Here is a 13011-nt window from a genome sequence, read left to right on the forward strand (position 1 = left end):
GCTCAGCATACTTAAGTAATTTGTTCCAGGCATCATAGGCTGTCATGGGTAGATCTAGGATTCAAAACCCAACTCTTCACTGCTGTTCTTGGAAGCCCAGAGAAGTTTGATGATTTTCCCAAGATCATAGTTCCAAAGCTAGAATTAGAACTTAAGTCCTTAATTCGAAGTGTAGTGCACTGTTCCAATACTATGCCACCTTGGAGTATTGGTCTGTAATGAGAACCAGAACTCCTCTTTGCTTACAAAAGCTACTGCTGGTGGGCTTTCCCACGTGTCCTCCTCTTGGTGTTGTGAATCTTGGCAAAGTGTCACATATTATCTACCAAAGTGAGTTCTGACGTTATCAATGACAGCATACCTGTGTGAGGAACCTATAGTCCCAGTGTTTTTAAAAATCACTTACTCATATTCTCTATTTAGCTATATGTTCTTTTCCTTGGGGTGTATTCTACCCAAAGGAGAAAGCTTAAGACTGTATGTCTAAATGTTAATTTTTTTAAGGCCTTTTGTTTTTAGCAAACTGACTCTTCTGGCTCACAGGGGCCACATGCTTTTAGCTATCTGCTATTTGTCTTTTCACACACCTGACATGGCACAAGGAAGGTTTGAAGCCATGAAGAGTGTGGCACATCCTGTACATGAGATTGCAGAAAAAAGAATCAGAGAAATTGCCCTTAAAATTTGATTAGAGACAAACTGGAAAATGATTAATAAGAAAATAAAGTCACAGGAGAAGAAAAGCAGGCCAAGTTGTCTGCAGAGATTCTGTTTTCTTTGAAAGAGTTATGGTAAGCCCTTGCTTGAGAAGCAGTATATGGATTTATTTAAAAAAAAAAAAAACAAACTTCTAGACTGTTGGGTATAAGCCAATTCATATTTTTATATAGCTTGGAGACAGTTTTCATAGCAATGAAACTATGAACTGCTTTACAGTGCAAAACTTTATCATTTTTGTTTTTTCCTCATAGTGTGGAAAAGAGCTTAAGGTCACAAATTTTTTCAAACCTGCCAGAAACTCATATTTTCCATGTTTGGGGATAAGACACAGTAGATTCTAAACATCTGGCTAGTCCCTATTTAAATAATTGTGTGTTCCATGCACATCATATGTACATAATTGTATTTTCATTCTAGTTACCTTTTTGTGTTTCAGACATTCTGAAATCTGGATTAGATTGTGACTCCAGTAGCTATTAGAAGTTGCTCTTCTAAAATGTCGGCTCAGGCAAAGTGTATTTTTCCCCCTTTTTCGTATAAACTCAAGTACAGCTTAGTTTCTTATATTTTCACTGTTCTTTTTTTTTTTTTTCCCCCAAATTAAGTGAATATGGGAGCTTATAGGAGTTGTGCAAATGAAGTTCTGTAGTATTTTTAGAGCAGGGGAAGTCTCCATTTCAGGCCTGGGCCCATATGTGTTAATGATGTGATTGCAGTTAAATCCCTTAAGCCACCCCAATTTATCCTCTTGTGAAGTGGACATAATGTTGGCAGCTTTGGAGAAGTATTGTCAGAGGAGTGAGCTGGTGGATATGAAGCATTTGAATTTTGAGGGAAAGGACAGGACGGAGCAATCAGAGGGCAAAGACAGTTCTCTGTACCCCTCCCCCAGCCTAACGACAGCTGAGCAAAGGGGAATGGAAACCTGTTTCCCCTCACCTTGTTCCCCTGGGCTGACTGTCCAGTGAGGTAATGTCCATTCTGGTCCTATCATTTTTCTTTCTATAGTTCATTCACTTGTTTATTGAATACTTATTATATGCTAGATTTGAGGTATAAGGAAAATTAGGAACTGTCCTTGAGACATATACACACTATTCTCTGTGTATATGTGTGTTCATGTGTGCAGGCATGCCAGTGCGTACGGAGTGAATACATGATACATGATAATGTACTCCCTTTTTTTCCATGACTCCCCTAACAAAATACATATTCACAGCCTACAGAATTCTGTTCCGGGGAATATACTTTGGGAAACACTATTGAAAACAATCTGGTAAAAGCCAAGGGGATGCTTACTGTCACAGTGGCCTGATTGGTTAAGAAGCCCACTGGTCTTTGTGTTCTGGCCCCAGTGTTACCAGGGTTTGAAGTTGGGGACTCATTCTTGTTGAGGCCGTGTCTGGAGGAGGCAGCAGTGAATCCTTCGATTGACATTTTATGGATGACTAGTAACTGAGCTGTGCTAACTGAGAGAATCTCAGCCAGTTGACCTCAAACCCGTGCTTTCCTCTCTGCCCTGTCAGTGTGCACTGTGTGAGAAAGATTGAGAGGAGAGGCAGAGACGGAGCCCGCTTCTTTACCTTTGATCTGAAAGGTGGTGATGTCAGGTGCTGCGGATGGAAGTTGGCCCCTGACTCCTCGTGAAGTCACTTGAGGAACACTGTACAGAGATTTCCCATCCAATCCTCAGGATCATAGATACTCTCCCACCCCGCTGCCCTCTGTAGAACTGCTGCCTGTCTGGATGCTGTAATAAGCCTTCAATGTCCTTCCACCGCAGAGCTAGTGTATCAGAGGGCCCTGGCTCTAGCCTCTGACTGAACCACTCAGGGCCAGGAAGATGGCTCTGGAGACAGGCCCTGCTGGTACATGGGGAGTGATGCCTAGCACATTCTGAGCTCACACGTGCCATTGAAGGAACAATTTATGTGTACTCAATGATGTAAGGTAGTTCTTTCAAACCCATTTCACAAATGAGGAATTTGAGACTCAGAGATGCTAAGAAACTTGCTCAAGACGACACAGGTAGAAAGTGACAGGGCTGGGATAGCAACCAGACAGGCTGGCTCCCGAGTTTTTAAACTGTTACACACATTATACTGTATTCCTCCCATGGAATCATCTAAGGAGATTATTATGTGCTGGTAGACAATACAAAAGAACATGTATGTAAATTACAAAGTATAATACTAATATAAACATTCCAGACCCCCCTTACCTCCCCCTCCCCCGGAAGCATTACCAATCCCGTTGATATTATATGTGTATTCCTCCTCCCAGTTCCTGTTGAGTTATGGTAATCATGCCCTTGAACCTTCCTAAGTGGAATGATGTTGCATATATTCTCTATTTTGACTTCTTTCATTCAGTGTTATTTTAATATTAATTCCTGTTCCATATGGTTGCCATTTGTTCCTTGCTTAATAGTATAAGTGTATATTATAATTTGTGTAATATACATATTTCAGCACATGTATATATCATTACTTATGAGTATTTGTGTGTTTTCCTGTCGATGGATTATTTCTAGTTTTTGCTATTAGGAATGGTGCTCTACTAAATGTTCTCATGTGTGTCTACTGTGCTAACGGGCAAATTATTTCTTTAGGGCGGGGTCTGCAAACTTCTTCTGTAAAGTGCCTGATGGTAGACATTTTAGACTTCATGGGTCATATAGTATCTACTGCTATACTCAACTCTGCTTAGATAATATGTAAATGAGTGGGCATGGCTGTATTCCATTAAAACTTCATTTATAAAAACAAGCAACAGGCCACATGTGGTGTAGGCCATAGTTTGCTGTTCACTGCTTCAGGCTTGCACTGAAGAGTGAAATTTCTGGGTGGATATACACATAACCATTTATTAAGGCTGATTGCATCAGTTTACCTTCTTAGCAGTGATTTTAGGAGTTCCTTTTGATCCATGTCCTTGGTAATATTTGCTATTGTTAGATATATTGTTGTTGCTGCTTTTATCATAATAATTGTTAAAATACGTATGTGTGTGTGTGTGTGTGTGTGTATGTTTGGCTGAAGGAGTGGAGTATAAAATGGTTTCTCAATGCAGTTTTTATGTATTTTTTTCTGATTACTAATGAGGTTGAACATCTTTTCATATGCTTATTGGCTGGTCATATTTCCCCTATGAAATGACTTTTCATTTCATTTGTGCATTTTTCTATTAACTGTTGGTCTCTCATTAGTTGGTAGGAATTCTACATATATTCTGGATAATAATCCTCTGTCATTTTCATATATTGCAAACATCATCTCTCATTTGTGGTATCTTTTTTCACTCTCTTTATGGTATCTTGATGAAAAGAAATTCCTAATTTTAACATTGTTAAGTTTGCCGTTCTTCGCCTATGGCTACATTTTTTAGTGCCCTATTAATAAGAAAATGATTTTTTTATTTATAATAATTTACGGATTCTTATGGAGTCTCTAAATAGATAACCACATAATTAAGTTGATAATGTTAGAATTTTTCTTCTTTTCAATTATTATTCCTTCTGCTTATTTTCTGGTCTTACTGTTCTAACTCAGGCCTCAAGTAGAATGTGGATTAGAAGTGGCACAATTTCATGCCTCATTTTAAAGGAAATGCATCTAACATTTGCCATTAAGAATGATATTTACTGTCAGTTTGCAATAGATACACTCTATTAGTCAAAGAAGATATTTTCTATTTCTAGCTTACTAAGATTTTTTAAAAACATGGAGATTTTATACCTTGAGCTGATTGTAATTTTTCTTCTTTACTCTGTTAATATAGTTGGCGATTGAATCCTTTTCCTAATGCTGAACTAGCCTTTAATTTATAGAAGAAACCATTTTGGTCACATTATATTATCGTATCTTCTTTCAATACTTCTGGATTCTATTTGTTAATAATATTCATTGTCTAAGTGTAGAGTTTGGCCTATAAGTTACCTTTCTCGTGTGGTTCATTTCTAGTTCTGGTGTTAAGAGTAGGTGATCTGGAGGAAGTTATTTCCTCTCTTTCCCCATTTTCTCATGCATCAAGTGGGGATCATAAGAGTGGCTACCTCACAGGGGCTTTAAGGATGAAAGGAGCATAGAACCAGCATGGCATGGGGAAAAGGCTGTGCAGATTTTTGCTTTTGCAGTTCCCTAATAGATCTGATCTGTCTTTACCTCTGAGTTTTCATACTTCCTCTGCTCTTTCTTCACAGGGATAACTCTCATTTGCCCTTCAAGTAAAACACAGCTCAGTGTTGGTCCCTTGGTTTGGATGTTTCCTTACGTGGCCCTTGCTGGGGCCCCATCTTCTCTGTGTTCCTAGCTGCCTGGTTATGGCTTCTGTCATAACTCTCATGGTAGAGTATTGCTACTAAGAGTTTACTTGTCCATTTGGGCTGTGAGCATGGATTATTTCTGACTTTTTTGGTATTTTTTGATATAAACATGAGGGAGATACTAGGTGATATTTTGAATGGATAAATGGACCAATTTTCTCTCCATTCCTTTCTTCTTTCCTACTCTTCCTTCTTCTTATCTTCCTTCATTTCTGCCAGCCTCTTCCCTCCCTTCCCTGTTTCCTCCTTCCCTAATGTTCCCATTTCCTTTACTATTCACCTGGCACTTGTTACATTCTCTTAGTCATTCTTCACAGAAACCTTGAGTGGACCTTATGATGATCCCATTTGTAGAAGTGGAAAGAGAGGATCAGGGCAATAGGGAAGTTGCCTATCCAGAGGGACAGTTGCCTTGCAATGTTGTCCTTCAAATGTTGCTCTCGGTGCTCAAAGCATTTTGGCAATTTTTTTGGAATCTCCTTTTGGCCAGTTTCTGAATCACATAAGAAAACCAGTCTTATTTTTGGTTCACTTTCAGAGAAGATAATTTCCATTCTGATTATCCCAATTCATCATGTTTGTTTGTTTCTAGATAAACTTGGACGGTCTTCGAAATCTAAGCCACTTCCGAAGGACAAAGATTTGCCATTCTCAAGAACATTTAAATGACTCAGAGACAGTCGCCAGAGCACACTCCCGAGAGGCTGTGCAGCCCCACGTCTCTGGACTAAAGACTGTAGATGTCCCTGTGGACTTTGTTGAAATGGTTTAGAGAGAGGGACCTGGTAGAGGAAGGTTGTACTACCTTATAGACCCACCTCACATTTTTTGATGACAGTTTATTGAGATAAAATTTATATAACATGCAGTTCACCCATTTAAAGTGTAAAACTCATTGGTTTTTAGCATAGTCCAAAGATATTGGCAACCTATATCCCTGTCTAATTTGAGAACATTTTTATCACCCCAAAAGAAATCCTGTGCCATTTAGAGTCACTTTCCCTGCTGGCAATCATTAATTTATTTTCAACCTATGGATTTGCTTATTCTGGTATAATTTTTCTTTTTTTTTTGCAGTTTTTGGCCAGGGCTGAGTTTTGAACCTGCTACCTCCGGCATATGGGCCCGGCACCCTACTCCTCTGAGCCATAGGCACTGCCTGGATTTGCTTATTCTGGACATCCCATCAGTGGAATCATATGATATGTGGTTTTTTGTTCTTACCAAGTTCTTCCATGGCATAATGTTTTCAGGGTTTATCCATGTTATAGTGGGTGTTTCATTCCTTTTTATGGCTAAATAATATCCCATTGAATTCATATTGATATGCCACATTTTATTTACCCATTCACCAATTTATTTACCCATTCACCAAGTTGTTTCTACTTTGGGGTTAATGTTAATAATGCTGCTATGAATATTTGTATATGAGTCAGCTGATGATTGGATACATAAAATGTGGTACATGCATTCAATGGAATATTATTCAGCCCTAGAAAGGAATGAAATACTGATACATATTATAATATGCATAAATAAATATGCTAAGCAAAATAAACCACTTATTGCATGATTTCATTGATGTGAAATGTTCAGAATAGGCAGTTCCATACACAGAGAAAGTAAATTAGTGGTTACCAAGGCCAGAGGACAGGGAGGGGGATGAGAGAGACTGCTAAAGAGTAAAAGATTTCTTTTTGAAGTAATGTTCAAAAATTTGTTGTGTTGATGGATGCACAACTATGTGAATATGCTAAAAACCATCGAATTGTACATGTTTTAGGAGAGCATTGATTTAAAAAATTTATAATCTCCATCACTAAATACATACCAATTGCTTATTCTACATTCAGTGCCCTGTGAGGCACACAGATGAGAAAGAGGGTACTTGTTCCCTGTGCTCTAGAAGTTTCTCAATGGACATTTTTAAACGAAAGATGAAGCAGATTCCCGTGAAGAACCATCCCTTAAAGGTGGTGCCTCACTTTCTGCTAGTTTTGGGTGCCACGCTCAGAAATTATCTCAGCCCCTCAAAGTGTCAGCTAAGGGATTTCAGAAAGATTTGAGAATGTCACCTGCTTACACATAGTATAAGTTATGTCATGCCTCACAATACTGCAAGTTCCCTGTAGACAGGAGCTATGTTTTACGTCCCTCTTGATTTCTGTGCTTAACACTGTGTTTGATCCACAGGCGGAATTATGTTTGGTGAATGTCTAACTGCAGCTTTGGAAGCCTGCTGGACTGTCCCTACGACAAAAATTCAGGCTTATGGCTGCCTTCTCTGACCAGCCTGGGGGTTTGCCCTGGTTTGGGAAAAGTATTGCTGAATTTACCAACTGTCGTCATGCAAAGGTTTCTTTTCTCATAACCGACAAATATTGTGTTTCTCTGGTGTTTTCACTCTGCTTACAATGACCACCTGAAAGAACGTGTGTGTTTTTCTCTTTGCTAATACATCGAAGACTTCGGGTTCCTGGGTCTGTGAGATTTAGGAAAACAAAAGGTGGAATAAAACTCATGTTTGGTTTTTCTTTTCTATTTTTTTTCATGTCTACCAAACATCAAGGCTATAGATTCTGTGTAGCTTACGGGTCTTTGCTGTAATTAGAAATTTTTTTTTTATTTGTTTGTTTTGTTCTTTCTTCCGTGGAGGTACTTTATGTTGATTAAGTTCTTTCTGTTAAATACCCTTTGCTTGCACTGGACTTTTCTTTGTGTTGATTTTTTGCTTCATTTTTTTTTCATTTCCCATGCTGTTCAGTTACTGGATGCCAGAAGAACCAAGGTTTGTCCACTCTCTGTGGCTCGTTGTGCTCTGCACAGTCTCACCTCCTTGTGTGTCTGCGTGCGTTTGTCTGTGCCTGCGTTTAGTCCCTTTTGCTTGCAGATGCAGTAATCCTGTTTACTAAACCTGTTCACAGCTTTATTTGTAAAAATAAAGTCCTTGTTTGTGTCTACTTGTAGTGGATGCTATTATTTTCATTTTTAAATTAATAAGCATCGATCATAGAAACTAATGGTCAATATAATAACAAACACCTTGGGAAACAAGGAATACTGAGTCTGGAGCGTTGTGGGCATAAAGAAGGTGTGTTTGTGAAAGTTTCCCTCTAACCCTTGCCACTTCCTAATTAGAACTCCGTAGATGTATAATTTCCCTTGTGATTGACACTAATATACTGTTTCTGTGTATGTGTACATTTCTCTTCTCCTGAGACATTCAGAATGCATCATTGAATTAATTTCCCCCTCTCCATGTGCTGTCCCATGCTTCTGAAGTCACCGTGGAGGACTTCATGGCTGGCCCCCGGACTTCATGATTAACATTCCATCTTCATGGTGTGGTGGCAGCGAGCAGCACTCGGCATTTCTATTAACGTTCGCCCTTCTGTCCCCTCTCCGGCTCCATCTTTCTCATTGCAGCACCTGCAGTTGACTATCCAGGCCCTTCAGGATGAGCTGCGGACCCAGAGAGACCTCAACCACCTCCTGCAGCAAGAGAGCGGCAACCGAGGGGCCGAGCACTTCACCATCGAGTTGACCGAGGAGAACTTCCGGCGGCTCCAGGCCGAGCACGACAGGCAGGCTAAGGAGCTGTTCCTTTTGAGGAAGACATTGGAGGAAATGGAGCTGAGAATTGAAACACAGAAGCAGACCCTCAATGCCCGAGATGAGTCAATTAAAAAGCTTCTTGAGATGTTGCAAAGTAAAGGCTTACCGTCCAAAAGCCTGGAGGATGACAATGAGCGGACGCGGCGGATGGCGGAGGCCGAGTCTCAGGTCAGCCACTTGGAAGTGATTTTAGACCAGAAAGAGAAGGAAAACATACATCTTAGGGAGGTAAGAACATTCACTTTATCTCCCCCATTACCTTAATTTACAAGTTAAAATATGTTACTGAGTTATTTTCACAGGTTGGAAGATATCTTATAGCTTTAATAAACTTCCCTTTGTCATCTGCTTTATAACCTGTCTGCTTGTAACCGTTAAACTTGAATTTTTTTTTTTTTTTGATACAGTCTCATTATGTCACCCTTGGTAGAGTACTGTGGCATCATAGCTCACAGCAGCCTCAAACTCTTGGGCTTAAGCGATTCTCTTGCCTCAGCCTCCCGAGTAGCTGGGACTACAGGCACCTGCCACAATGCCCAGTTATTTTTTTGTTGTAGTTGCCATTGCTGTTTGGCAGTCCCAGGCTGGGATTGAGCCTGCCAGTCCTGGTGTATATGGCCGACGCCCTAGCCACTGAGCTATAGGTACCGAGCCTAAACTGGAATTTTGTATTAGTTTTGTCTCCGCTCACTGTACATTTGTTCCATTATTATTCAACATGGGATTCAGGATCCAAGCATGCACAGCACGGGTCAACTCTAAGGTGGTTTACAAATGCTTTCCCGAAAAGTGGCTATAGTGTTAGAGTCTTTTAAGTAAAGTATTATTAAATTGTTTATCAAATATCTCTTTAAAGAAAAAGAAAACAAATAGATGATTAGCAACACAATAAATCTTTAAATATTTTCATAACCGAATTGGCAGGAGGAGTTGTAGAAAGTGAAGCATATGGATGTTTCTGGAAAGAATGATGCGCAGACCAATTCTGAACATTCAGGTTTAAGATAATCTTTGTCTGAATTTCCATTCATCTAGGACAGAATGTTTCAGGTTTTCCGAGAATGTGTTTTGCCCAGAGTAGATTCAATCATGTGAAGTCCTTCAGAGGCAGTCCTGGCCTGCTACTGCCATTCAGTGTTGGGATGCTTAGATATCTGAGAACATGTGGTTGAGTGGAGCTTAGGAAAAATGTGGATGACAGCCAAGGTTGGAAATTTGTACAGCAGTTCCTTGCCACTGTGGTGAATATGGATCTTAAAAGTACTGTGCATTCAAAACTGCTGTGAGGTGACATGGATCACACAGAAAATAGCAAGCAATAAAATGGCATTAAGTATATTTTCAAAATATTCTACAGCAATAAATAAAAATTCCACAAGATATTTGCTTTGAGATCAAATGAGATTTCTTGGCATGAATATACCTGTTTCAACGGGCAGTTCTCCTTGTGGGTCACTTGTTTGCTTGGTCACAAGACCTGGCTCCGTGTTAGAATTTGCTCAAAGGCAGATGCTCCCACATAGTTTTTTTTTGATGTGGATTATATTTCCTTAGAACATTTGAATGGGCTGTCGTGTCTTTAGACTTAATGTCCATGACTCTTATTCTTCCTTATTTTGTTTTTACTAGACTTCAGCAGCAGGTTTAGGAAACTACAGGGCTTGGTTTCATCAAAGAGATGTTTTATTGGGCCTGGTCTTCCCATCTATATTCCAAGGGATGATGTAGTGGGCATACTCACAAAATGACCTCCAATGATCTCTACCTCTTGGGATTTATACATTTTTGGTAAATTTATTTCCTTGATTGTTGGCTGATCCTCACAAATAGTTTTTAAATGAAAGAATATGGCAAAAAATAATGGAAAATCAATGTCACTTCCATGCTTAGGTTACATAAGACTGTTACTTCCATCTTGCTAGAAGCCTCTACTGGCCTTCTTAGCTTGTGTGCTTTGATGGAGCAAGCTGCCATGTGGAGAGGTCCATGTGGTAAGGAACGGAGAGCCAACACCCAGTAAAGAATGGAGGCATTCAGTCCAACAGGCAAAAAACCAGAAAACTTCCTACAGCTACTTAGTGAGCTTGGAAGTGGATCTTTCCCCATTCAAGCCTTCAGATGAGATGACAGGACCTGGATTGACACCTTGATTGCAGCCTGTGAGAGATCCTGGAGGAGAGGACCTAGATAAATCCTCCTGGATTCCTGATCCACAGAAACTATGAAATAATAAATGTGTGCTGGTGTAAGCTGCTGCATTTGGGGTGATTTGTTGCCTAAACAGATAACAAATACAGTAGAACAAAAACTAATCAGTTCCCTATTTACTCCACAGACCTCCCATCTAGTTAACAGAAGGGGAACAATAGTTGCTGGCATATTATTACTGCCATGAAGACTGACTGTGGCTTTTGACATTTTTTGTGTGATCCTCTCTGGAGGATCACTGTAGTTGGGAAAAGCTATTGTTTTATTTGGGTACTAAGGGGTGATAGGGCATGTTTGACAAGGGTGTGATGCCAGAGAAATTACCATCTGCCGCACCATCCCTCACTCTATGTTCAGATCTTATGGTCAAGATGGAGTCACTCTTCTCTTACTAGACTCTGCTCCTTGGTAGTAAGTCATAGATGGTATCTTGAGTGGCTCTCTCCATTTAAATTAATCTAAAGGCTCGGTGCCTGTGGCTAAAGCTGCTAAGGCGCCAGCCACATACACCTAAGGTGGCGGGTTCGAATCCCCAGCCCGGGCCCGCCAAACAACAATGATGGCTGCAACCAAAAAATGGCCAGGCGTTGTGGCAGGCGCCTGTAGTCCCAGCTACTTGGGAGGCTGAGGCAGGAGACTCGCTTGAGCCCAGGAGTTGGAGGTTGCTGTGAGTGTGATGCCATGGCACTCTACCCAGGGGGATAGCTTGAGGCTCCATCTCAAAAAAAAAAAAAAAAAAAAAAAATAAATTAATCTAAACACAATTTAACTTGTGTTTGTTTTCACATTGGTCTGGTATAAATATAGATCATGTCTAGACCCTTAAACATCAGTTTGAAAGCACACAGTGTTTGTACAAAAAAAAAATAATGCAGCCCAACATATTCAACTGATTTCTGTGGTCTGTGGCCCATTAGAACAAAATCAGTAGCCCTTATTTTGGCTCATCAAGAGGGAGAATATGGAAAATGTGTCTCTTCGCAAAAAACTCATTTTAAATTTGAACTCAGCAAATAAGATTTGGAGGCTAGATGGTGTGTGTATGTGCCTTAATTTCTTAGAGATGGAGTCTTGGTCTGTTGCCCAGGCTGTAGTGCAGTGGGACCATCATAGCTCCCTGTAGCCTTAAACTTCCTACCTCAAGCAATCCTCCTGACTCAGCCTTCCAAAGTGCTGGAATTATAGGTCTGATCCACTATACTAGGCAATATTTGGAGGCTTTGGAGGGACACTTCCCAAGAGAAGAGTTGTATTGGCTTACAAGAATTATTTCTCAAATTTTCAGGCACGTTATGGGCCTGTTGTTAAACCAGTGACAGCTTGAAATGGGTCATATTGGAGTACACCATACAGATTGGTAAATGCTATTCTCAGGGTCAACCTCCTCCATTCCCCTGTCCATTCCCTGCAGCCTATTTACTAGCACATCTCTGAATAAATGCTGTGAAATGTTTAACCTTGATACATCAAGGAGGGGGACCATGGAGTCAGAAAGTTAAATACCAGAAGAATTATGATTATGAGTGCATTAACCACTCATGATTCATCAGATGTTTCCAAAATAGGATCTGTATGGAGGCTTATGTTTCATGTACCATGTAGAGCCCTTTACATTCATTCATACTGAATTCTCACAAACCACCTCACTCATCCATCCATCCATCCATCCATCCCTTTATTCACTAATTGGAGGAATACACATTGAGGCTCTGTCTTGAGTACTACAATGATAACCAGTGAAGTTTAGCTTCATGGTGCTTGCTTTCTATTGGGGGGGAGGGAGAGATAATAACTTTATAGTTAGGTAAATGTTATGAAAAGAAGAAGAGGGTAAAGCAGAAGGGACCTGAGTGGGGCCTATTCATAGTGGGTGGTCAGAGAAGGCCTCTTGGGAGGGGTGGCCTCCTGCACTGAGGTCTGAATGACAAAAAGGAACCAGCACAGGAGGATGTCAGAGGACCATTCCAGTGAGGTGGAAGGGCCCGTGGCCTGGGAGGTAGGTGCTATTACATTTCCCATTTTACCTGGGGAGCTGAGGGACGAGCGACATTAGGAAGCTAGCTGATGCAGAGGCTGGTGTACATATTTGAGTCAGGTTGACTTCAGAGTCTCAGCTCTGAAACCATTTTGTTATGGCCCTTTTC

General features: G+C 40.4%; 1 protein-coding gene across 1 annotated transcript in view; it reads left to right on the forward strand.

Moving 5' to 3' along the window:
* The window catches only part of ERC2 (ELKS/RAB6-interacting/CAST family member 2), a 976082-nt gene that overhangs the window by 168318 nt on the left and 794753 nt on the right, over positions 1-13011 (forward strand). The window contains exon 3 of the mRNA XM_012805132.1: positions 8471-8887. Coding sequence (XP_012660586.1) covers positions 8471-8887 — 417 coding nt within the window. The remainder of the gene's footprint in view (positions 1-8470; positions 8888-13011) is intronic.

Source organism: Otolemur garnettii, unplaced genomic scaffold, assembly GCF_000181295.1.
Source record: "Otolemur garnettii isolate 467f Iridium unplaced genomic scaffold, OtoGar3 scaffold00002, whole genome shotgun sequence".
NCBI classification, from domain to species: Eukaryota; Metazoa; Chordata; class Mammalia; order Primates; family Galagidae; genus Otolemur; species Otolemur garnettii.